The sequence below is a fragment of the Passer montanus genome, unplaced genomic scaffold (assembly GCF_014805655.1).
Source record: "Passer montanus isolate IOZ18808 unplaced genomic scaffold, ASM1480565v1 scaffold93, whole genome shotgun sequence".
NCBI classification, from domain to species: Eukaryota; Metazoa; Chordata; class Aves; order Passeriformes; family Passeridae; genus Passer; species Passer montanus.
In genome coordinates this window covers 162408-182850 of record NW_024374701.1, presented here as the reverse complement: position 1 = coordinate 182850, position 20443 = coordinate 162408, and the positions used below count along the sequence as shown (strand labels likewise).

The following is a 20443-nucleotide window of genomic DNA, read 5'->3' as shown; positions in this document are numbered from 1 at the left end:
TAAAAACAGATTTTTTCCCTTGCACTGGGCAGGAGAGTCCCCAAAACCTGCCTGGCCCAGGGGTCCCAGCACCCAGAGGTGATGCTGATCCAGCCTCCAGGACAAAGAAGAGGCTGCCACGCTCCAGGATGTTGTAAATAAATATATTTTTAATGATTCTTCTTCCATTCCAGTTCATTCTTTTATACATTTATTTATAAAACAGTAGTAAAATCTTTTAATCAGGGCACAGTGCATTAAAAAAAAAAAAAAAGAAAAAAACAAACAAAACTCCCAAAAAGATTTAAAAAAAAAATAGTAATTATAATCCACAACTGTTTGCTCACAGCCAGGGGAGACACCTCGTGCTGAGCAGTGCCCACGGGCACCCTAAAGCCACAAAAATCCACATTTCTCGTGGGATTTCGTGGCTGGAGCAGCCACCCAGCCCCTGTGGAGGGCACAGCTCGTGGCTCTCCCACCCACGGGTCCCCAGCACGGCCAGGGTGACCCTGCTGGGGACAGCTCCCTGTCCAGGCACTGATGGCAGCACACGAAGGGTGCCAAGGCCTCCTGTGAACACCCCAGAGGGGCTCCCAGGTCTCCTGGGTCCTCCTCATCCTCAGGAGAGCGCCTGGAGCCCCTCCCAGGTCACCCAGTGTCCCCCCAGGTCACCCAGTGTCCCCCCAGGTCACCCAGTGTCCTCTCAGGTCTCCTCCTGCTCCTGTCCTCCTCCCTCTGCACTTCCCCGCACCCTCACGTCCCACGGGCCACCTGTGGGGCTGTCCCCAAATCCTGTCACCACGGGCCCCTCTGTCCCCAAATCCTGTTGTCCTCTCAGGTCCCCTCCTGCTCCTGTCCTCCTCCCTCTGCACTTCCCCGCACCCTCACGTCCCACGGGCCACCTGTGGGGCTGTCCCCAAATCCTGTCACCACGGGCCCCTCTGTCCCCAAATCCTGTCACCACGGGCCCCTCTATGGGACTGTCCCCAAATCCTGCCGTGGGCCACTTCTGTCCCCAAATCCTGTCACCACGGGCCCCTCTGTCCCCAAATCCTGCCACCACGGGCCCCTCTGTCCCCCAGATCCTGTCACCACGGGCCACCTGTGCAGCTGTCCCCCAAATCCTGCCACCTCTGTGGGGCTGTCCCCCAATCCTGCCACCACGGGCCCCTCTGTCCCCAAATCCTGTCACCATGGGCCACCTGTGGGGCTGTTCCCAAATCCTGTCACCACAGGCCACCCCTGTTCCCAAATCCTGCTACCATGGGCCCCTCTGTGCCCAAATCCTGCTACCACGGGCCTGTCTGTGGGGCTATCCCCCAAATCCTGCCACCTCTGTGGGGCTGTCCCCCAATCCTGCCACCACAGGCCCCTCTGTCCCCAAATCCTGCCAGCTGTGTCCCCCCAGGACACCCAGCTCCAGGACAGGGGCACAGAGTGACCCCACAGCCCAGGGGGGACGGTCCCCAAGGGGTCTCCTCTCCTCTCCATTTCCCTCCTCTCCCTCCACAAACCCTGGAGGATTTTCCAGCCTTGCCCTGCTCTTCTCAGCTGGATTGGGAAGTCGGGACCCAAAGCAGCTCCCAGTACAGAGCTGTGGCACAAACTGGTGACACTGGGAACAGAACCAACCCCCGGATCCCCAGCTGGGAGCAGCAGCTCAGGTTTGGCACAAACCATTCCCTGTCACAGCCTGGAGCTTCGGGCCCACGTGGGGCTGCACTTTTGGGAAGCATCCCCCAAAAAAAAGAGTGGGAAACCCTTTTATCCTCCCAGGGAAGAGCTGGGGGTGCCACGGGGCACAGCCACTGCGGGGACACCTCCAGGACACTCAGGGTCACCTGGCAGCCTTGCCTCGAGGTTTTGGGGGTGACAACAGGGGGTGGGTGGAGCATCAAACCCCCCATTCCAGGTGTTCTGGAACCTTCCACACCCACCTGCAGACAGCACCCCCGGTGGTGCCGTATTAATGAACACACTCTAATTAACACCTTGTCACCCTGCTGTGACCCCAGGGGCAGCAGGTGCTCCCGGGAAGGAGGAACTGGATGGACTGGGAAGCATCCAGGGGCTGGGGAGGACTCGGTGGGGATGAAGGATCCCAGAGCAAGGCGAGGAGACACCGAACAGGACACAAAGCTCGCGCCATCGTCCCGGGGGCTCGAGGCTCCCGGGCACCACCCTGGGCAAGGGGGTGAGGCCAGGAGGCTTCAGCTGAAAGGCAAAGCAGCCCAGATGGCACTCCCAGGTCCCTGCATCTGCAGCCAGGCCGGGGCCAGGGCAAAGCCAGGCAGGTCCATCCTCCTCCTGGCAGAAAGAAGCTGAGAAGGACACGGCGGCACCCGACCCGAGCCCCGTTGCATAGACAAAGGTACTCCTGGGAAGGTTCAAGTGCATGGTGGGATGGGCTCCTCCTGCCAGCAGCGTCCTGGGACTTGCCCACCCAAAGCTGGTGCTGCAATCCCCGCCCTGGCAGCTGCCCATCACAGCATGTCCGCGTCCTCCATGCTGAAGCTGCTGCGGCGACTGCTGGCCTTGGAGGCCTCGGGGGACATGGCTGAGAACAAGGGGTCAGCGGCCAGGGGCAGCATCGTGTCCTGCATCAGCATCAAGTCCAGCTCCTTCTTGGAGAGGGAAGGGAAGGAAGCGCCGTGCCCGGGCTCCAGGCTGTCCGGGAAGGAGCTGTCGTCGAAGCTCAGGCTGTGGGTAAAGTCCAGCTGGTGGAAGGGAGACTGGGGCGGCGCGGGCAGCGCCGGCTGCGCCTGCGACTCGGGGTCTGGGGGTGGCAGCAGCGGCTCCAGGGTCCCCTCGTCCCCGCTGGCTTCTTGCTTGACCACCTGCTGAGCCAGCTCGGCCACGTTGACGCCCGAGGGAGAGGAGGTGGGCAGCCCGTGGACGCGTGCCTGCATCTCCAGCTCCTGCCAAGGGGACACACAGGGGCTTTGTGGGGGTGTCACACCCGGGGACACGGCACAGGGATGTTGGCAGAGGTGAGAAGCCCCCGGGGAAGGAGCCCCTGGAGGATCCGTGCGAAGCTCAGCATGCTGCAGTGAGCCTCAGACATCAGATTCATCTCGAGACCTTGCTCCTGGTGACTTCCCAGCCAAAAACCAGCAGGAGACGCCCTGGCCATGCCCTTGGCGGGGCAGGAGTGAGGGGCTGGTGGGGCTGGGGCGGGGCAGAGCCCAGGGAAGCTCACCTGGATGCGGAGCAGCAGCTGCTTGTTGGCCATCTCCAGGCGCCTCGAGTGGTTCTCCAGGTCCCGAGACCTCTGCAGGTCCTTCTGCATCCTCTTGATGTAGTCCACGGACGCCTTCAGGATCGTCCCTTTGTTCCAGCGCACGTCCCTGTCACCAGGACGGAGAAGGGGCTGGAGCTGGTGCCAGCAGTGTGGCCCCTCAGCCCTCCTCCACCCGGAAGGCCCCGGTGAGCCCAGTCTGGGGGCCGTGGGTACGTACAGGTCGTTGGCTTTGGGGATCAGCATTCCCAGCTCCTTGATGCGGTCGTTGATGTTGAACCTTCGCCGCCTCTCGACTGCGGGTGACAGGAGAGCCAAGGAAGTGAGGAGGCAGCAGGAGCAGGGAAGGCTCCGTGTCCCTCCCACGTGTCCTTCCTGTCCCTCGTGTCCCACATCCCTCTGTCGTGCCCCGACGGAGTTGGGAAGCCCAGGATGAGGAAGATCAGGAGCCAACCCTGCTCCATCTCTGGCCCAGCAGGTCTGACCTCCCCCGGGAGGACAGTGGGGTGTCCCCTGTACCCCACTGTGCACAGCCAGCAAGGAGGGGCTCAGGGGGTCTTTCCTGGGATGGGAAAAGGACCCAGCTCAGAGGGAGTGGGAGTGAGGATGAGGAGTGATGGGGAGAGGCAGGGCTGAACTCACTCAGGTTGTGATTGTCTTTCTTCTGGCGCTCTTTGGCCAGGGCTCGGCTCTCAGCATCTGCAAGAGACCCACAGTGTCACCCAGAGGGGACAAAGCTGCACCTGGGCTGGCACGGGAGCGCCTGTACCCCTGTGGGGACAGGGTTGCCCCATTTCTGTCCCTTGCTCTGGGGCCAGGACGTACCTGTGAGCTCTCTCTTCTGGGTGAGGTCGGCGGGGCAGGAGCTGCTGGTGACACCAACGAGTGACGCTGTCACCTGCGGGTCCCCGCTGTAGACATTCATGTGACTGCTGGACATGGGCAGCTGGAAAGCAGAGGGACAGCTGGGTTAGGGCTGGGCACGGGGATCACAGCCAGCTGGGACTGTCCTCCCAGCTTAAAGAAGCTTTCAGCAGAGCAGAAAAGAACACAGGACTTCAAAGGGCACAGCTGATCCCCTCCCGTGACCAACATCTAAAACAGGGCAGGTGAATCACATCTGAGAAGGGCTGGGCAGGATGGATCCCACTGGGAGGCACGAGCTGCCACAGGATCTGCCCCGGGCACGGCGCTGCTCTGGGGAAGGTCCTGGCAGGGAAACCTCTCCTGGACACAGTGCTGCTCTGGGGAAGGTCCTGGCAGGGAGACCTCTCCTGGACACGGCGCTGCTCTGGGAAGGTCCTGGCAGGGAGACCTCTCCTGGACACAGTGCTGCTCTGGGGAAGGTCCTGGCAGGGAAACCTCTCCTGGCTCTCCCATCTTCCCCATGCCTCTCTCCCACCTCTCCAGCTTTTTCAAAGGGTTCCCAACTGTCCTCAAGGGGAAAAAAAGCTGGAGAATTGATTCTTGTGGGTGTTGCAGTCTCCAGGGACAAGGCTGGCTAGGGATGCCACCAAGGCACCGCTGTGGGGACGTGGCAGAAGGTCCCCTCTGTGCCACCTCTGTACCTGCAAGGACAGTGCTGTGGCACCCCCAGGTCCTGTCACCCCCCACTCACCGTGTTGGGCATGTGGACTTCAGGGTTCATGTAGCCCAAAACATCATCCAGGCGCATGATGTCATCGATGACCTCATCAAACTGAAAGGCAAAAGGACAAATCCCCGTGGGCTCCTGTGCCCTCCCCAGCACCCTGCGCGTCCCCGGGGACACGTCCTCACCTCGCGCTCGGGGTTGGAGCCGATGTTGAGCATGGCCATGGGGCTGTTGGGAGCGCTGTTGCCCGCCGAGGAGGACAGGACGTGGCCGGGCCGGACGCCGGGGGACGCGGCCGGGGGCGGCTTGGGAGAGTGGCTGGCGGGGCTGACGTGGGCAGCGAACTTGTTCCCGTAGGTTTCCGACAGGTAAGCCTGCACCTTCTTGTCCCGAGACTTCTGCAGGTGGTAGGTGGTGGGGTTCTCCAGGTAGGACTGGACCTGCGGGGACAAAACCCATCAGGGACCCCGTGGGACGTCCCAGCCCCGGGTGAGGGGACACCACGGTACCTTGAGGACCTCTCCGGGCACGGGAGGTGGGGACTGGAAGTGGACGGGGGTGTTGATGGCGGGGCTGGAGGCCGCGGGCATGCGCTGCTGCTGCATGTAGCTCATCATCATCTGCTGCTGCACCCGCTCGCGCTCGGCTTCCTGCTGCGCCTGCTGCTTCATCAGCTCCATCCGCAGCCCGATGCGGGACGCCATGGTGACACGCGGGGCTGGCGGCCACGGGGCTCACCCTGGCAGGGGGACACGGCACGTCACCGGCGGCCTAGCGCAGCGGGGAAACTGAGGCACGGAGAGTTGTCCCGCACTGGGTTGTGACTAAACCAGCAGGGACACCCCAGGATGGCTCTGCCCTGCTGTCACACAGCAAGGAGGAGCTGGTGCCACCACCCAGCCTGGCTGAGACCCCCTCCCCACAGCTGCCTCCTTACAGAAAACAGGGCTGAGGAAGCCAAAAACACCCCCAGGAAGCTCCAGAGAAGGGAAACTGAGGATGGGGAAGGGTGGCCAGAGCGGGGATTGACAAGGAGAGGGGGGAAATCAGGGTCTGGCAGGAAGGGAGCAGCCAGGACCCCGCGCCATGCACTCACCCCGGAGGCACTTCCCAAACACCGCAGCCACAGCAGAGCCCAGAGCGAGCGAAAAGGAAAGAGAAAGCCAGGGAAGGGCAGCAAGAAAAGGCCGGCGGGTGCCAGGAGCCGGGGGCAGGTCGCGGCAAAGCCCGGCCGGGCGCGGGGCGAACAAGGCCAGCTCTGTGCGGGACCCGCACGCGAGCGCGGGCACGGGGGGGACCGAGGGGCACCGGGCGGCACAGAGCTGCCCTTGTTCCCCGGGACAAAGGGGACGGCGGCCCGAGCGGGGCGGGGGATGCCCGGGCTCGGGGAGCAGCCCCGGGCACGGCCGGCTGGGCTTTCCACGGGGCTGGGGTGCGGGAGGAGCGCGGCAGCATCCCCGGGAGGAAAAGGGAAAGCAGAGAAATCTGGAGAGGGAAACAGGCAGGGAGGGGAAAGCAGAGAAATCTGGAGAGGGAAACAGGCAGGGAGGGGAAAGCAGAGAAATCTGGAGAGGGAAACAGGCAGGGAGGGGAAAGCAGAGAAATCTGGAGGGTTTTCTGCTGTTTAAATGGGAGCTCAGAGATGAAGGGACCTCGGTGGTGACAGCCACCAGCAGCCGGTGCCACGCGTTAGCTGGAGGGGAAATGAAATCAAGGCAGGCGGGGGTGACACAGCTCAGGAGCAGCTACTGAGCAGCCAGGGCAGGGAATTCATTGGCCACGGTGGCCTGGCCCAGGGGGACGGGAGCCCAGAGCAGGGGACAGCGACCCGCTGGAGCTCTGTCAAGGGGGCTGTGCCAACAGCACTGGAGGAGGGCATGGGGGGAGCTGGGGTGAGAAATAAAACCCTGGAAAAGACCCCAGAGGATGGAACAAGGCTGAATTAAGGGGGAAACCCACGGGGAATGTAAAACCCCAAAACAAGGTTGAATTAAGGGGGAAACCCATGGGGGATGTAGAACCCCAAAACAAGGTTGAATTAAGGGGGAAACTCACGGGGGATGTAGAACCCCAAACCAAGGCTGAAGTGAGGGGGAAACCCACGGGGGATGTAGAACCCCAAAACAAGGCTGAATTAAGGGGGAAACCCACGGGGTGTGCACAACCCCAAACATGAAGGGAAGGGAGAGAAGCCTTTCTCAAGAAGGGCTGGCACTCGTGGGTGCCACAGGAAGCCACCCACAACACAGCACCCACTGAGCCCTGCTGGCCCCGGTGCCACCACCCAGCCTGGCTGCAGAAAACAGGAGTGGCAGAGTCAAAAACTCCTGAGAAGAGCTGCAGAGGATGAGGATGAGGATGGGGATGGGGAAGGGTGGCCAAGGCTCGGTTTGGTGAGGAGAGGGAGGGGAAATTAGGTCAGGTTTAAAATAAACCCTCTGGTTCTGCTTGGCTTCCCCCCCCAGCCCCCAAAATGCTGAGCAGCTTCTGCTTTCACTCTGAGTCACCCCGGCAGGAGGGACAGGACGGGGACACGGGGCCCACGTCCCACCCTGGGGACACAGCCCACCCTCCCCTGACCCACCAGAGCACAAGGAATGGCAGCTCCAGCCTGTTATTCCTGGCAGGGCACCCAGGGGTTCCCCCACTGAGCCAGAGCCACCCCAGCACCACTGGGAGCCCCAGACTGGTCCTTACTGGGAGAGCCCAGGCCAGCCTTGGCCCTGGAGGCTGCAACACCCACAGGAATCAATTCCCCAGCTTTTTTCCCCACTTTGAGGAGAGTTGGGAACCCTTTGAAAAAGCTGGAGAGGCAGGAGAGAGCAAGGGTGGGGAGGCAGAAAAATCAGGAGACGTTTCCCAGGCACCCCTGGAGTGGGAGCTGGAGCAGCTGGGAAGGGGATGGAGGGGTCAAAAGGGAGGGAAAATCTGGGTGATTCCAGCCCCTCTCCACAGCCCAACTCCGCTTTTCCAGCCTGGAGGAGCACAGGAGCCAGGGAATGCATCTCCCTTCCAAACGTCCCTGCTGCTGCCCAGCAGCTTGGTTATTTCTGGTTATTTATTTCTGGTTATTTCTGATCATTTCTGGTTATTTCTGGTTATTTATTTCTGGTTGTATCTGGTTGGTTTTGGTTATTTCTGGTTATTTATTTCGGATTATTTCTGGTTGTTTCTGGTTATTTCTGGTTATTTATTTCAGATTATTTCTGGTTATTTCTGGTTATTTATTTCGGATTATTTCTGGTTGTTTCTGGTTATTTCTGGTTATTTCTGATTATTTATTTCTGATTATTTTGTTTCGTTGGTTATTTCTGGTTATTTATTTCGGATTATTTCTTTTGGTTATTTCTGGTTATTTATTTCAGATTATTTCTGGTTATTTCTGGTTATTTATTTCTGGTTATTTCTGGTTGTATCTGGTTGTTTCTGATTATTTATTTCCGGGTATTCATTTCTGGTTGTATCTGGTTGATTCTGGTTATTTCTGGTTATTTATTTCTGGTTATATCTTGTTATTTTTGGTTATTTCTGGCCCTTCCTCGCTCTCCCTCCAGGGGTGTCACATCAGCAAGAACCCGACCCCCCAATGGCCCTCGGGGTGGCTCCAGCTGGAGCACCCCCAGAGCTGCCCCAGCCCTCCCTGAGCCCCCCAGAGCCCCGAGCTGTCCCTCACCCCGCGGTGACAGCCGCTGGTGACATGGGAGTGGCCACTGGGACATGCTGCAGGGACAGTGCTGGGGGCCAGGCTGGTGACAGAGCCACTGCCCGAGCTGGCAGGGGCCACCCAGTGCCACCTGAAGGGCCACGGCAGTGTCCCCAGGCTGGTGACAGAGCCACTGCCCGAGCTGGCAGGGGCCACCCAGTGCCACCTGAAGGGCCACGGCAGTGTCCCCAGGCTGGTGACAGAGCCACTGCCCGAGCTGGCAGGGGCCACCCAGTGCCACCTGAAGGGCCACAGCAGCGTCCCCAGGCTCAGGTGTGCCTGAGGAACCCGAGCTGCCCGCGGGCATTTTCCAGATTTAACCTTACCCTGGCAGGGGAGGTGGCACCGGGTGCCAGGCACGGCCACCCCCGAGGGTGCCACACACCTCCTGCCAGCCCTGTGAGGACTGGGAGCCAGGAGCACCCCCAAAGCCACTGCAGCAGCCCCCCCTGTGCTGCATTTCCCGGTCGATTTACGAGTGGAAAAATCAATCAGCAGCTCCGGGAGGGAGGGAGGGAGGGGGGACCCTGGGGACAGCGGGGGGGACAGGGCAGGGCCCACCCCCCAGCTGGGCTGGGAACTGAGGGGCAGCGAGAGGGAAAAGGAGAAGAAAGAAGTGAAAACAGCTCTGGGGCTCGCCACGGGCCGGCCCAGCCTTCCCTTCCTCCCTTCCTTCCTTCCTTCCTCGTTTTTCATTTTCAAACCCGGGGGTGGCAGGGAGGGACCCGGGGGTGGCAGGGAGGGACCCGGGGGTGGCAGGGAGGGAGCACCAGCGACCCCAGCCCGGGGAGCCCCGAGCCCAGGGCTTGCTCTGACGTCACCAAGCTGTCACCTCATCACACAGCCACAAATCCACGCCGTGTGTGCCCCAGCCTGGGGACTCTGCTGTCACCCTGCTGTGACAGGGGACAATGAGGCTGGGGTTACTGGGTGCAGAACAGAGGGGCTTGGGGACCCTGCAGGTCACTGAGGGGCTTGGGGACCCTGCCAGTGCCAGGGCCAGCAGGTCACTGAGGGGATTGGGGACCCTGCCAGTGCCAGGGCCAGCAGGTCACAGAGTGGACTGGGGACCCTGCAGGTGGCAGTGCCAGCAGGTCACAGAGGGGTTTGGGGACCCTGCAGGTCACTGAGGGGATTGGGGACCCTGCAGGTGGCAGTGCCAGCAGGTCACAGAGTGGACTGGGGACTCTGCAGGTCACCGAGGGGTTTGGGGACTCTGCAGGTGGCAGTGCCAGCAGGTCACTGAGGGGCCTGGGGACCCCGCAGGTGGCAGTGCCAGCAGGTCACAGCTCCCCCCGCCCGGGCCAGCCCCGTGTTCCTCATTTCCAGCAGCCACGTGGGGTGCAGGGGGGAAGTTGCAAAAACCCCTCCTCCAGAGCCGTCTGTTTTCTGTCACTGCAGCACAGCAGCGAGCAGCAGGGCTGAGAAAAAGCGTGGAAAAACTGATGCCACCGGGCACAGGGGATTCCTGGGACCCCTGGGAACAATCCCAGCCCCATCGAGAGTTTCCTTCCACCCAGGAGCAGGATTCCTGGGATCCCTGAGAACCATCCCAGCCCATCCAGAGGCTCTTTCCACCCAGGAGCTGTGTGGGGCAGGGTTCCTGTGACCCCTGGGAACCATCTCATCCCTATCCAGAGGCTCCTTCCATCCAGGAGCAGGATTCCTGTGACCCCTGTGAGCCATCCCACCCCATCCAGAGGCTCCTTCCTTCCAAGAGCTCTTTGGGGCAGGGTTCTGGGATCCCTGAGAACAATCCCACCCCATCCAGAGACTCCTTCCACACAAGAGCAGGGTTCCTGGGACCCCTTGGAACAATTCCAGCCCCATCAAGAGCTTCCTTCCACCCAAGAGCAGGATTCCTGTGACCCCTGGGAACCATCCTAGCCCATCCAGATGCTCTTTCCACCCTGGACCAGGATTCCTAGGACCCCTGGGAGCCATCCCAGCCCATCCAGAAGCTCCTTCCACCCAGGAGCAGGGCTCCTGTGACCCCTGAGAACAATTCCAGCCCCATCGAGAGCTTCCTTCCACCCAAGACAAGAATTCCTGGGATCCCTGAGAACCATTCCAGCCCATCCAGGGGCTCTTTCCACCCAGAAGCAAGATTCCTGTGACCTCTGGGAGCCATCCCAGCCCATCCAGAGGCTCCTTCCACCCAAGAGCTGTTTGGGGCAGGGTTCTGGGACCCCTGGGAGCCATCCCACCCCATCCAGAGCCTCCTTCCACCCTGGACCAGGATTCCTGTGACCCCTGGGAGCCATCCCAGCCCATCCAGAGGCTCCCTCCCCACACTCCGAGCTCGCAGCCCTGTGAGGCAGCAGGAGCAGGCAAAGGAGGGGCTTGGCAGAGCCACTCTGGGGTCAGTTGACAGCAGCAGCCAGGGGCTGAGTCACCAGGGCTGTTTTTAGCCCCGGCATGCCAGCAACGTGGAGCGGGACGTTGTTAACAGGCGCTGGGTCAGAGGCCAAATGTTTTCCCTGCCCCGCGCTAAACACCGAGCCTGGAAAGGGCTGAGGGATCCCACGTGGAAAAAGACATTAACAGGGCTGGCCCCAAACAGCCAGGTAAGCCTGGCACGCCTGGAGGGGCCAGGGAAGTGGTGGAGGGAGAAGCATCAGGCCCTGCTGCTGTGTGTGCTTTGTGTCACTGAATTAACATAAAAAACCCCCTTGGTGGTGCCAAGGGGTGGGAAACAGAGCCCAGCTGGGCTTGGCAGCCATCAAGGGGTTAATAATACAGACACAGCCTTGCTCTGGTGTCTCTCCATTCCAAAAATCCTCTCTTTTACCCCCAAAAAACCCACACAGAGCCCAGGGATGGCTGCTGAGCATCACCCAGCTGGGCATGGCAGGGGGAGGCTGGGAACTCCTGGTGAGTTTTGGGTGCAGGGAGACCCCCAGGACCCCCAAAAATCCCACAGAGCCCAGGGATAGCTGCCCAAATGTGAGCCCAGGGATGGCTGCTGAGCATCACCCAGCTGGGCATGGCAGGGGGAGGTTGGCAGCTCCTAGTGAGTTTTGGGTGCAGAGAGAGGCAGGGGGACCCCCAAAAAACCCACAGAGCTCAGAGATAGCTGACAAGCTGAGCACAGCAGGAGGAGGTTGGCAGCTCCTGGTGAGTTTTGGGTGCAGGGGGACCCCCAAAAAACCCACAGAGCCCAGGGATAGCTGACAAGCTGGGCAGAGCAGGAGGAGGTTGGCAGCTCCTGGTGAGTTTTGGCTGCAGGGGGACCCCCAGGACCCCCTCAAGGAGGGGCCAGACCCTCCAAAAGCTGGGCAGGAGCTGCAGAGCCCTGATGGAAACATCACTGTCCGACTGACCGGGCTGGGAATTCACAGCCCCTGCCCCCTCCAGGGCAGCAATCAAAAATAAAAGTGTGAACAGGCAGGAGGATGGGCTGAGCCACCACCCCGGGACGGTGATTAATCAGGACAGAGGAGGGGACCGAGGTGACCTTGGAAGGGACAGGGACAGGCTGCAGATCCCGGGAAAGGAGCCCCGGAGGAAAAGCCCGGCCCGGGGTCACTCCGGGCGATTTGGGTGTCGGCCTTTTGAAATAACCGCATAAATGAGAGATCAGGGGAACCGGCAGCACTGCACACCCCGGGCCCTGCAGGGGCTGGGACAGCACTGCCGCCCAAATCCTGGGAACCACCCCGCAAAGGGGAGAAACCAGCCAAGGAAGGGGAGAAATCATCCTAAAAAGTGGGGAGAAATCACCCCAGAAAGGGGGGAGAAATCATCCCAGAAAGGGAGGAGAAATCATCCTAAAAAGGGGGGAGAAATCATCCTAAAAAGGGGGGAGAAATCATCCTAAAAAGTGGGGAGAAATCACCCCAGAAAGGGGGGAGAAATCATCCCAGAAAGGGGGGAGAAATAATCCTAAAAAGGGGGGAGAAATCATCCTAAAAAGGGGGGAGAAATCATCCTAAAAAGTGGGGAGAAATCACCCCAGAAAGGGGGGAGAAATCATCCCAGAAAGGGGGGAGAAATAATCCTAAAAAGTGGGGAGAAATCATCCCAGAAAGGGGACAGAAATCATCCCAGGAAGGGGGGAGAAATCATCCTAAAAAATGGAGAGAAACCACCCAAGAAAGTGGGGAGAAATCGTCCTTAAAAGTGCGGAGAAATCTTCCCACAAAGTGAGGATAAACCACCCCACAAAGTGCAGAGAAATCTTCCCACAAAGTGGGGAGAAACCACCCCAGAAAGTGGGGAGAAATCACCCCAGAAAGTGGGGAGAAATTAACCCAGAAATGGCAGAAATCACCCTGGAAAGTGGGGAGAATTCATCCCAGAAAGTGGGGAGAAATCATCCCAAAAAAGGAAGACAAACCACCCTAGAAAGGGGGGAGAAATTATCCTAAAAAGTGGTGAGAAACCATCCCACAAAGTGGGGAGAAATCATCCCACAAAGTGGGGAGAAACCACCCCAGAAAGCGGGGAGAAATCATCCTAAAAAGTGGTGAGAAACCATCCCACAAAGTGGGGAGAAATCATCTCACAAAGTGGGGAGAAATCATCTCACAAAGTGGGGAGAAATCATCTCACAAAGTGGGGAGAAACCACCCCAGAAAGCGGGGAGAAATCATCCTAAAAAGCAGGGAAAACCACCCAGAAAGTGGGGAGAAATCTTCCCATAAAGTGAGGATAAACCACCCCACAAAGTGAAGAGAAATCTTCCCAACAAGTGGGGAAACCTCCCCAAAAGCGGCGACGCTCGACAGAGCCCTGGAGCTGCAGGCGCCCCAAGCTCAGGGTGCCACCAGCCCAAGGTGGCAGCGGCCACCCGCTGTCCCCTGCCAGTGCCAGAGGCTCTCCCAGCGCCGCCTCCATCCCTCCTCCCTCCCTGGGAGCCCCATGCTGCTGTAAAGGAGGTAATATTTATAAATACGCCGTGTCCAGCCCCCAGCAGCCAGCCCGGAGGCTCGGTGCAGGCAGAGCTGGTGTAACCAGCCCCCAGGAATAAACAAATTTGGGCACAGCCCCTGCCTTGCCCTCCCAAACCAGCCCCGTGCAGGGGCTCTGCCCATGTGCCCCCCTGGCATCGCCTCCCCGTGCCCAGCTCACCCTGCTCCGGAGGGGTTTGTGCTGTGCCCTCCTCTCTGCCAGGCTCAGCCCGGAGCTTTTCCTGCTCCCTGAAGGTCAAACTGCTCCCTCGGGAGCCCCTGGTGCCAGCCCAGCCCCTGGCCTGGCACGGTGCCGCCTCTCCCGGGCACGTCGCTCCGGTTGGACCCGTGCAGGAGCTCGGAGTTGATTTTTTGTTTTTTGGTTGTTTTTTTTTTTTCACACACCCAGCTGGGATTTCTCCTTCTCAGTTTCTCCAAAATGCTCGAAGCTGCTGGCAGCCAGCTCACCTGGCAGCAGGGAAATGTGTGTGGCAGGTGGGTGCAGCCCCCTCCTCGTGTCCTCCAAAATGTTCCCACCCCCCCAAAATAATCCCGAGGGCACACAGGCTGGGCAGGAGCCAGCGCTGCTGCCCTCGCCGCTCCCTGAGGCTCCAAGAACCCCCCTGGCCGTCCCCAGACTGGGAATTTCAGGTTTATCCGGAATTTACACCCCTTTAAGCAAAGGAGGGGAGCCCGGCAGAGCTCAGGGTGTGTGGGGAGTTCCTTTGGAGCCAAAAGCGCTCCGAGGAAAGGTGACAAAACCCCGGGGGCAATTCCTGGCTTTGAAGAGAAGCTGGCACAACCTGTAGGGACATTGGGGACAGCTTGAACCCTCCCCAGGGTGAGGTGAGCCCACCCTGCACCCGCTGCAAATCACCCCAGGTGCCCATCCCAACGCTCCTGCAGCTCAGCCCTCCCCAAAACCCCCCCAGAACTGCCCCTGCGCCCCCAGGGATGGAGAATCCCCCATTCCTGGTTTCCTCAGCCTCCCGGGAAGGTGAGGAGCAGCACCCAGAGCTCATCCCCGAGCACGGCACTCCCCATTCCTGGGAATTCCTGGGCAAATCCGCAGGGAAAACCTGCTCCAAGCACGAGCCAGGCGCCAGGAGGAGGGACAGGGATCTCCAAGGGATGAGGGAAGAGCCGTGGGGGCTCCTCCCGGATGTGACAGCGAGAGGAAAAAAAGATGAGCACAAAATCCCGGTGTGGTCAGGGAGAAATCCCCCCTTTGATCCCCCCAAGTGTCACAGAGCTGGTGACAACGGGCACGGAGTCACCAGCGTGACCCCAGCTGCCTCCACAGAGCTTGGAAAAGCTCCTGGAGGTGGTGCCACCACGGGAAGGCCACCACAGGGAGGTGACAGCACGCCTGGCACCTCCGAGCACCCCCTGCTCTTTTATGGGGTTGTGAAACAAAAAAGCCTGGGATCCTCTGGGATCCTCCTGGAATCCTCCTGGGATCCTCCTGGAATCCTCCTGGGGTCCCTCACAGCAAACAGGGGTCTGGGAAGTTGTCACACGCTGCCACAGGGACGTGTGGTGGCACTGCCAGCCCCCAGGCCACTGCTGCTGGCCCCAAAACTTCCCCTTTGTCTGGGATAGGGGACATCCCCGCACAGGGCACTGACAAAACAGCTCCCTTGAGCAGAGTCCAGCTGGAGGTGCCCTCTAAGACCACCCCAAAAACTCCACATGGGAGGTTTTGTCCCCACAGAGGGGACAGGGGTGTGCCAGCTCCATCCCTGCCATCAGCACCCCAGGGAAAGGAGGGAGAATCATCAAACCCCATCGCTGCAGACCCCACTCCACCACATGAGGATGTTTTTACCCTCAGCACTGTGGATTTTTGGAGGGGGACACCCCCAGCGTGGCCTCCCCAGCCCCATTTCCCTGGTTTTTGTGCTGCTCAGGCCACCCCACCCTCAGCCCTGGGAACGTCCCCCCTGCTCTGGTGACCCCCCACAACATCCCAAGGGGCTCTTTCCCATTTCCCACAGCACTTCCAGGAAAACAGGGCAGGGCAGGGGGACCAGGAGCACACACGTGGGCGCTGTGAAGCGTGGAAAAAGCAATAAAATCCCTGGCTGGGCTCACAGCTCCATCCCAAACACCCGGATGCTGGATGGCCCCGTGCAGCAGCTCCACCCCGGCACAGTCTGCAGTTTCCTACTGATAAGGGCGGGCAGATCCCTTGGAAAACACAAAACATGAGGGGCCGGCATCCCTCGGGAGGCAAACCCAGAATCCCTCGGAAAACACAAAACATGCAGGGCTGGCATTCCTCGGGAAGCAAACCCAGAATTCCTCAGGAAACAAACCCAGAATCCCTCAGGAAACAAACCCAGAATCCCTCGGAAAACACAAAACATGCAGGGCTGGCATTCCTCGGGAAGCAAACCCAGAATTCCTCAGGAAACAAACCCAGAATTCCTCAGAAAACACAGAACACACAGGGCTGGCATTCCTCGGGAAGCAAACCCAGAATTCCTCAGGAAATGAACCCAGCATCCCTGGGAAAACACAAAACACGAGGGGCTGGCATTCCTTCGAGAAGCAAACCCAGAACCCCTCAGGAAACAAAGCCAGAATTCCTCAGGAAATGAACCCAGAATTCCTCAGGAAACAAACCCAGAATTCCTCAGGAGACGAACCCAGAATTCCTCAGAAACATAAAACATGAGGAGCTGGCATCCTTCGAGAAGCAAACCCAGAATCCCTTGGGAAGCAAACCCAGAACCCCTCAGGAAACAAACCCAGAATTTCTCAGGAAACAAATCCAGAATCCCGCAGGAAACAAACCCAGAATCCTTCAGGAAATTAACCCAGCATCCCTCAGAAAACACAAAACACACAGAGCTGGCATTCCTCAGGAAACAAACCCAGAATCCTTCAGGAAACAAACCCCATCCCAAACACCCGGATGCTGGATGGCCCCGTGCAGCAGCTCCACCCCGGCACAGTCTGCAGTTTCCTACTGATAAGGGCGGGCAGATCCCTTGGAAAACACAAAACATGAGGGGCCGGCATCCCTCGGGAGGCAAACCCAGAATCCCTCGGAAAACACAAAACATGCAGGGCTGGCATTCCTCAGGAAGCAAACCCAGAATTCTTCAGGAAACAAACCCAGAATCCTTCAGGAAATGAACCCAGCATCCCTGGGAAAACACAAAACACGAGGGGCTGGCATTCCTTCGAGAAGCAAACCCAGAACCCCTCAGGAAACAAACCCAGAATTTCTCAGGAAACAAATCCAGAATCCCGCAGGAAACAAACCCAGAATCCTTCAGGAAATTAACCCAGCATCCCTCAGAAAACACAAAACACACAGAGCTGGCATTCCTCAGGAAAAAAACCCAGAATCCCTCGGAAAACACAGAACACACAGGGCTGGCATTCCTCGAGAAGCAAACCCAGAATCCCTCGAGAAGCAAACCCAGACCCCCTCAGGAAATGAACCCAGAATTCCTCAGGAAACAAACCCAAAATCCTTCAGGAAATAAACCCAGAATCCTTCAGGAAACAAACCCAGAATCCTTCAGGAAATGAACCCAGAATTCCTCGGAAAACACAGAACACACAGGGCTGGCATTCCTTGGGAAGCAAACCCAGAATCCCTCGAGAAGCAAACCCAGAATTCCTCAGGAAACAAATCCAGAATCCCTCAGGAAACGAACCGAGAATCCCTCAGGAAACAAACCCAGAACCCCTCAGGAAAAGAACCCAGAATCCCTCAGGAAACAAACCCAGGATCCCTCAGGAAACAAGCCCAGAACCCCTCAGGAACCAAACCCAGCATCCCTCGGAGAACGCCGGGCTCTTTTTTTTTTTTTTTAAGGAAATTTCCCCCATCATCTGACTGCCCGCAGCTCTGGGGGCTGCGTAATGCTTTCCTGCTTCGTAATTAATTCGTGAATGTAATTAATCGCTGCGGGGCAGCCCCCTCTGTTCCCCCCCAAATTCCCCGGGAGGGGGGGACACGCTGTGTGTCCCCTTGGTGGCCCCCCTACAAGCCGTGTGACACGAGGTGTCCCAATTTTCCCACCTTTCCGCACCCCAAGGGGGGTCCCCGCTTTGCGCCCCCCAGTCCGGGGGGTGCCGGGAACCCCGCGGGTGTCCCGGAGCCTCCGTGCCTCAGTTTCCCCACCGCGTTCGGGGGGGTTCCCGATGGGAAAGGCGACCCGGGCAGGTCCCCCCGAGCTGCCGGGGGTCTCACAGCCCCCGAGACCGCCGGTTTTTGGGAGAGGGCACCGGGACGAGCTGCTGGAGACCCCAAAACCCCGCAGCAACCGCGCTGGAGGGGCAATTATTTACAGGAAAATAAGGGAAAAATCAACTCTGAGTTCAAAGCGCCCCGGGATGGCGCAGGACAGGGGGGAGCACCCCAACACCCCCCTGCCCGGGGACCCCCGGGACCCCCGGCCCCGCACTCACCCCTGAGGAACGGCGAGGACACGAAGTGGTTCGGGTCTGCTCGGCCCCGCTCGGGTGCGCTCGGCCCGGCTCGGTTCGGCCCCTCGGCTCCGTTCAGCTGCTCTCGGATCTGTTCGGGCGCACTCGGCCAGGCTCGGTTCGACCCCTCGGCTCGTTTCAACCCCGTTCGGCTGCGCTCGGGTCGGTTCGGGTCTGTTCGGGCTCACTCGGCCGCGCTCGGCCCGGCTCAGCTCGGCTCCTCGGCTCTGCTCAGCTCAATTCGGCCCCACTCGGCTCGGTTCGGCTGCGCTCGATTCGGCTCCTCGGCTCAGTTCGGCCCCACTCGTCCCGGCTCGGTTCGGCTCGGTTCTGCTGGGCTCCTCCGCTCTGCTCAGCGCAGCCCGGCCCGGCTGGGCTCGGCTCGGCCCGGCTCGGCCCCGTGCCGAGGGAGGGCAGCAGCAGCGCCCGCCCGGCCCGGCGCGGCCCGGCCCGTTCCGCTGCCCTCGCTGCGCTCCGCCGGCCCCGGGCACGCCGGGAGCTGCAGTCCGCGCCTGCCGGGACTTGTAGTCCCCGCCCGGCCGCGGCGGGCGTTCGGGCTCGGCGCTTTCCTTCCCTGGAAGGGGGAGGGCGTCCTCCCCAAAAATGTTTGTGTTGTTTTTTTTTTTAGCTCGGCTCCTCGGCTCTGCTCAGCTCAATTCGGCCCCACTCGGCTCGGTTCGGCTGCGCTCGATTCGGCTCCTCGGCTCAGTTCGGCCCCACTCGTCCCGGCTCGGTTCGGCTCGGTTCTGCTGGGCTCCTCCGCTCTGCTCAGCGCAGCCCGGCCCGGCTGGGCTCGGCTCGGCCCGGCTCGGCCCCGTGCCGAGGGAGGGCAGCAGCAGCGCCCGCCCGGCCCGGCGCGGCCCGGCCCGTTCCGCTGCCCTCGCTGCGCTCCGCCGGCCCCGGGCACGCCGGGAGCTGCAGTCCGCGCCTGCCGGGACTTGTAGTCCCCGCCCGGCCGCGGCGGGCGTTCGGGCTCGGCGCTTTCCTTCCCTGGAAGGGGGAGGGCGTCCTCCCCAAAAATGTTTGGTTTTTTTTTTTTTTTCTCTCCTCTAAAGTGGGTGTTTCCACCCCAAAACGTGTCGGGAGGGGAGGGATGGGGAGGGAGGTGCAGTCCCGGGAGCCGGGATGGTGCAGCCCTCTCTGTCAGGAACACGGGGATGTGGAGCTCCTTGCACCAGGATCCTGCAGCCCTTTGGGCTGGGACCACAGGGGGCTGATGGATCTCCTTAGACTAGGATCCTGCTTCCCTTTGGACTGGGACCACAGGGGGATCATGGAGCTCCTTGCACCAGGATCCTGCTTCCCTTTGGACCACGATCCTGCATCCCTTTGGGCTGGGACCACAGGGGGCTCATGGATCTCCTTAGACTAGGATCCTGCTTCCCTTTGGACCACGATCCTGCATCCCTTTGGGCTGGGACCATGGAGGGATCATGGATCTCCTTTGACCAGGATCCTGCATCCCTTTCCTTTAGGAACACATGGGGATGTGGAGCTCCTTGGCCAGGATCCTGCTTCCCTTTGGACCACGATCCTACATCCCTTTGGACTGGGATGACAGGGGGATCATGGAGATCCTTGCACCAGGATCCTGCTTCCCTTTTCTTCAGGAACACAGGGGGATCGTGGAGCTCCTTGCACCACGATCCTAAATCCCTTTGGACCAGGATCCTACACCCTTTTGGACTGGGATGACAGGGGGATCATGGAGCTCCTTAAACCAGGATCCTGCATCCCTTAGCACCAGGATCCTATATCCCTTTGGACTGGGACCACAGGGGGACCATGGAGCTCCTTGCACCAGGATCCTGCTTCCCTTTCCTTCAGGAACACAGGGGGATCGTGGAGCTCCTTGCACCACGATCCTAAATCCCTTTGGACCAGGATCCTACACCCTTTTGGACTGGGATGACAGGGGGATCATGGAGCTCCTTAAACCAGGATCCTACTTCCCTATGGACTGGGACCACTGGGGATCATGGATTTCCATGCCCCAGGAAGGAAATCCATGGAAAATTATTTCCATGGAAAGGAAAAATCCATGGGAAGGAAATTCCTTTCACCCTCCCGACCCCGCTCAGCGCCTCTGACCCCCAGACCAAACACGGGACTGCGATAAAAAGCCAATAAAAAGCCAAACGCCGTCGTTATCGCCCAGTTAAAGGATTTTTTCTTGAGCCCCAGCTCCAGCTTTCGGGAAAACAAAGGCACAGCCACACACCCCTTCCAGCAAGTGGCAATTCCTGCTGCCGCTGTTCTGGGAATGGGCAGGAGCGTTCCAGGTGCCCGCAGACCTGCTGCCAGAGCCAAGCTTTTGGCCGTGGAACGATGCTGGGAATCCTCAGAAGCTCGGGAAATCCCCACAAGGCTCCTGCTGGCTCTGCCGTGGCCTGGGCAGGCCCTGCAGGGACAGCAAAGGGGACAGCAGAGAGCGGCAGGGACGTGGGCAGCCTTTGCTGTCCCCTCCTGCCACCACCGCCCTGCTTCCAGCAGAGAATTCCCACTCCAGGGGGAAGAGGAGGAGGATGGGGAGGAGGAAGAGGAGGAGGAGGATGGGGAATGTCCTTCCCTGCTGTCCCTGCCTA

The 20443-nt window shown here is 59.9% G+C and overlaps 3 protein-coding genes across 7 annotated transcripts; 2 read left to right on the top strand and 1 right to left on the bottom strand.

Moving 5' to 3' along the window:
• Positions 1-1126: 1126 nt before the first annotated feature.
• TFEB (transcription factor EB) lies at positions 1127-17959 on the bottom strand. Of its 2 annotated transcripts, none has more exons than XM_039695963.1 (9): positions 13591-13929; positions 5324-5553; positions 5000-5254; positions 4839-4919; positions 4046-4166; positions 3863-3919; positions 3441-3516; positions 3182-3329; positions 1127-2900 (listed from the first exon to the last, which is right to left on the bottom strand). In XM_039695963.1, the coding sequence occupies exons 2-9, from the start codon at positions 5516-5518 to the stop codon at positions 2466-2468; spliced, it is 1368 nt and encodes a 455-aa protein (XP_039551897.1). In that variant the 5' UTR covers positions 5519-5553; positions 13591-13929; the 3' UTR covers positions 1127-2465. The 2 variants fall into 2 exon arrangements, with proteins under 2 accessions (XP_039551897.1, XP_039551896.1); XM_039695962.1 differs by lacking the exon at positions 13591-13929 and adding an exon at positions 17841-17959 and having other exon boundaries at positions 1131-2900.
• Positions 8192-11400, top strand: LOC120495963 (translation initiation factor IF-2-like). Of its 4 annotated transcripts, XR_005626195.1 has the most exons (3): positions 8192-9523; positions 9612-9639; positions 9756-11400. XR_005626195.1 is itself a non-coding variant. In XM_039695966.1 (2 exons), exons 1-2 carry the CDS (start codon positions 8401-8403, stop codon positions 9430-9432), a joined length of 957 nt encoding a protein of 318 aa, XP_039551900.1. In that variant the 5' UTR covers positions 8192-8400; the 3' UTR covers positions 9433-11400. The 4 variants fall into 4 exon arrangements, 2 of the variants coding, with proteins under 2 accessions (XP_039551900.1, XP_039551899.1); XR_005626194.1 differs by having other exon boundaries at positions 9612-11400; XM_039695966.1 differs by having other exon boundaries at positions 8192-8559; positions 8635-11400.
• Positions 13849-20020, top strand: LOC120495858 (collagen alpha-1(III) chain-like). Its single transcript, XM_039695772.1, has 4 exons — positions 13849-13904; positions 17494-18151; positions 18568-18778; positions 19956-20020. Exons 1-4 carry the CDS (start codon positions 13849-13851, stop codon positions 20018-20020), a joined length of 990 nt encoding a protein of 329 aa, XP_039551706.1.
• The last annotated feature ends 423 nt before the right edge of the window (positions 20021-20443 follow it).

Excerpts from the sequence above, each read along its gene's own strand:
- LOC120495963 (XM_039695966.1), top strand. The coding sequence starts at position 8,401 with ATGGCCCTCGGGGTGGCTCCAGCTGGAGCACCCCCAGAGCTGCCCCAG. Across the intron at positions 8,560-8,634 it reads GGGACAGTGCTGGGGGCCAG|GCTGGTGACAGAGCCACTGC; the intron begins GCTGGTGACAGA and ends CAGTGTCCCCAG.
- TFEB (XM_039695962.1), bottom strand. The coding sequence starts at position 5,518 with ATGGCGTCCCGCATCGGGCTGCGGATGGAGCTGATGAAGCAGCAGGCG. Across the intron at positions 3,920-4,045 it reads CCAGAAGAGAGAGCTCACAG|ATGCTGAGAGCCGAGCCCTG; the intron begins GTACGTCCTGGC and ends GGTCTCTTGCAG. Across the intron at positions 3,330-3,440 it reads ATCCCCAAAGCCAACGACCT|GGACGTGCGCTGGAACAAAG; the intron begins GTACGTACCCAC and ends TCCTGGTGACAG.
- LOC120495858 (XM_039695772.1), top strand. The coding sequence starts at position 13,849 with ATGCTCGAAGCTGCTGGCAGCCAGCTCACCTGGCAGCAGGGAAATGTG. Across the intron at positions 13,905-17,493 it reads CAGGGAAATGTGTGTGGCAG|TCCGGGGGGTGCCGGGAACC; the intron begins GTGGGTGCAGCC and ends TGCGCCCCCCAG. Across the intron at positions 18,152-18,567 it reads GATTCGGCTCCTCGGCTCAG|TTCGGCCCCACTCGTCCCGG; the intron begins TTCGGCCCCACT and ends TCCTCGGCTCAG.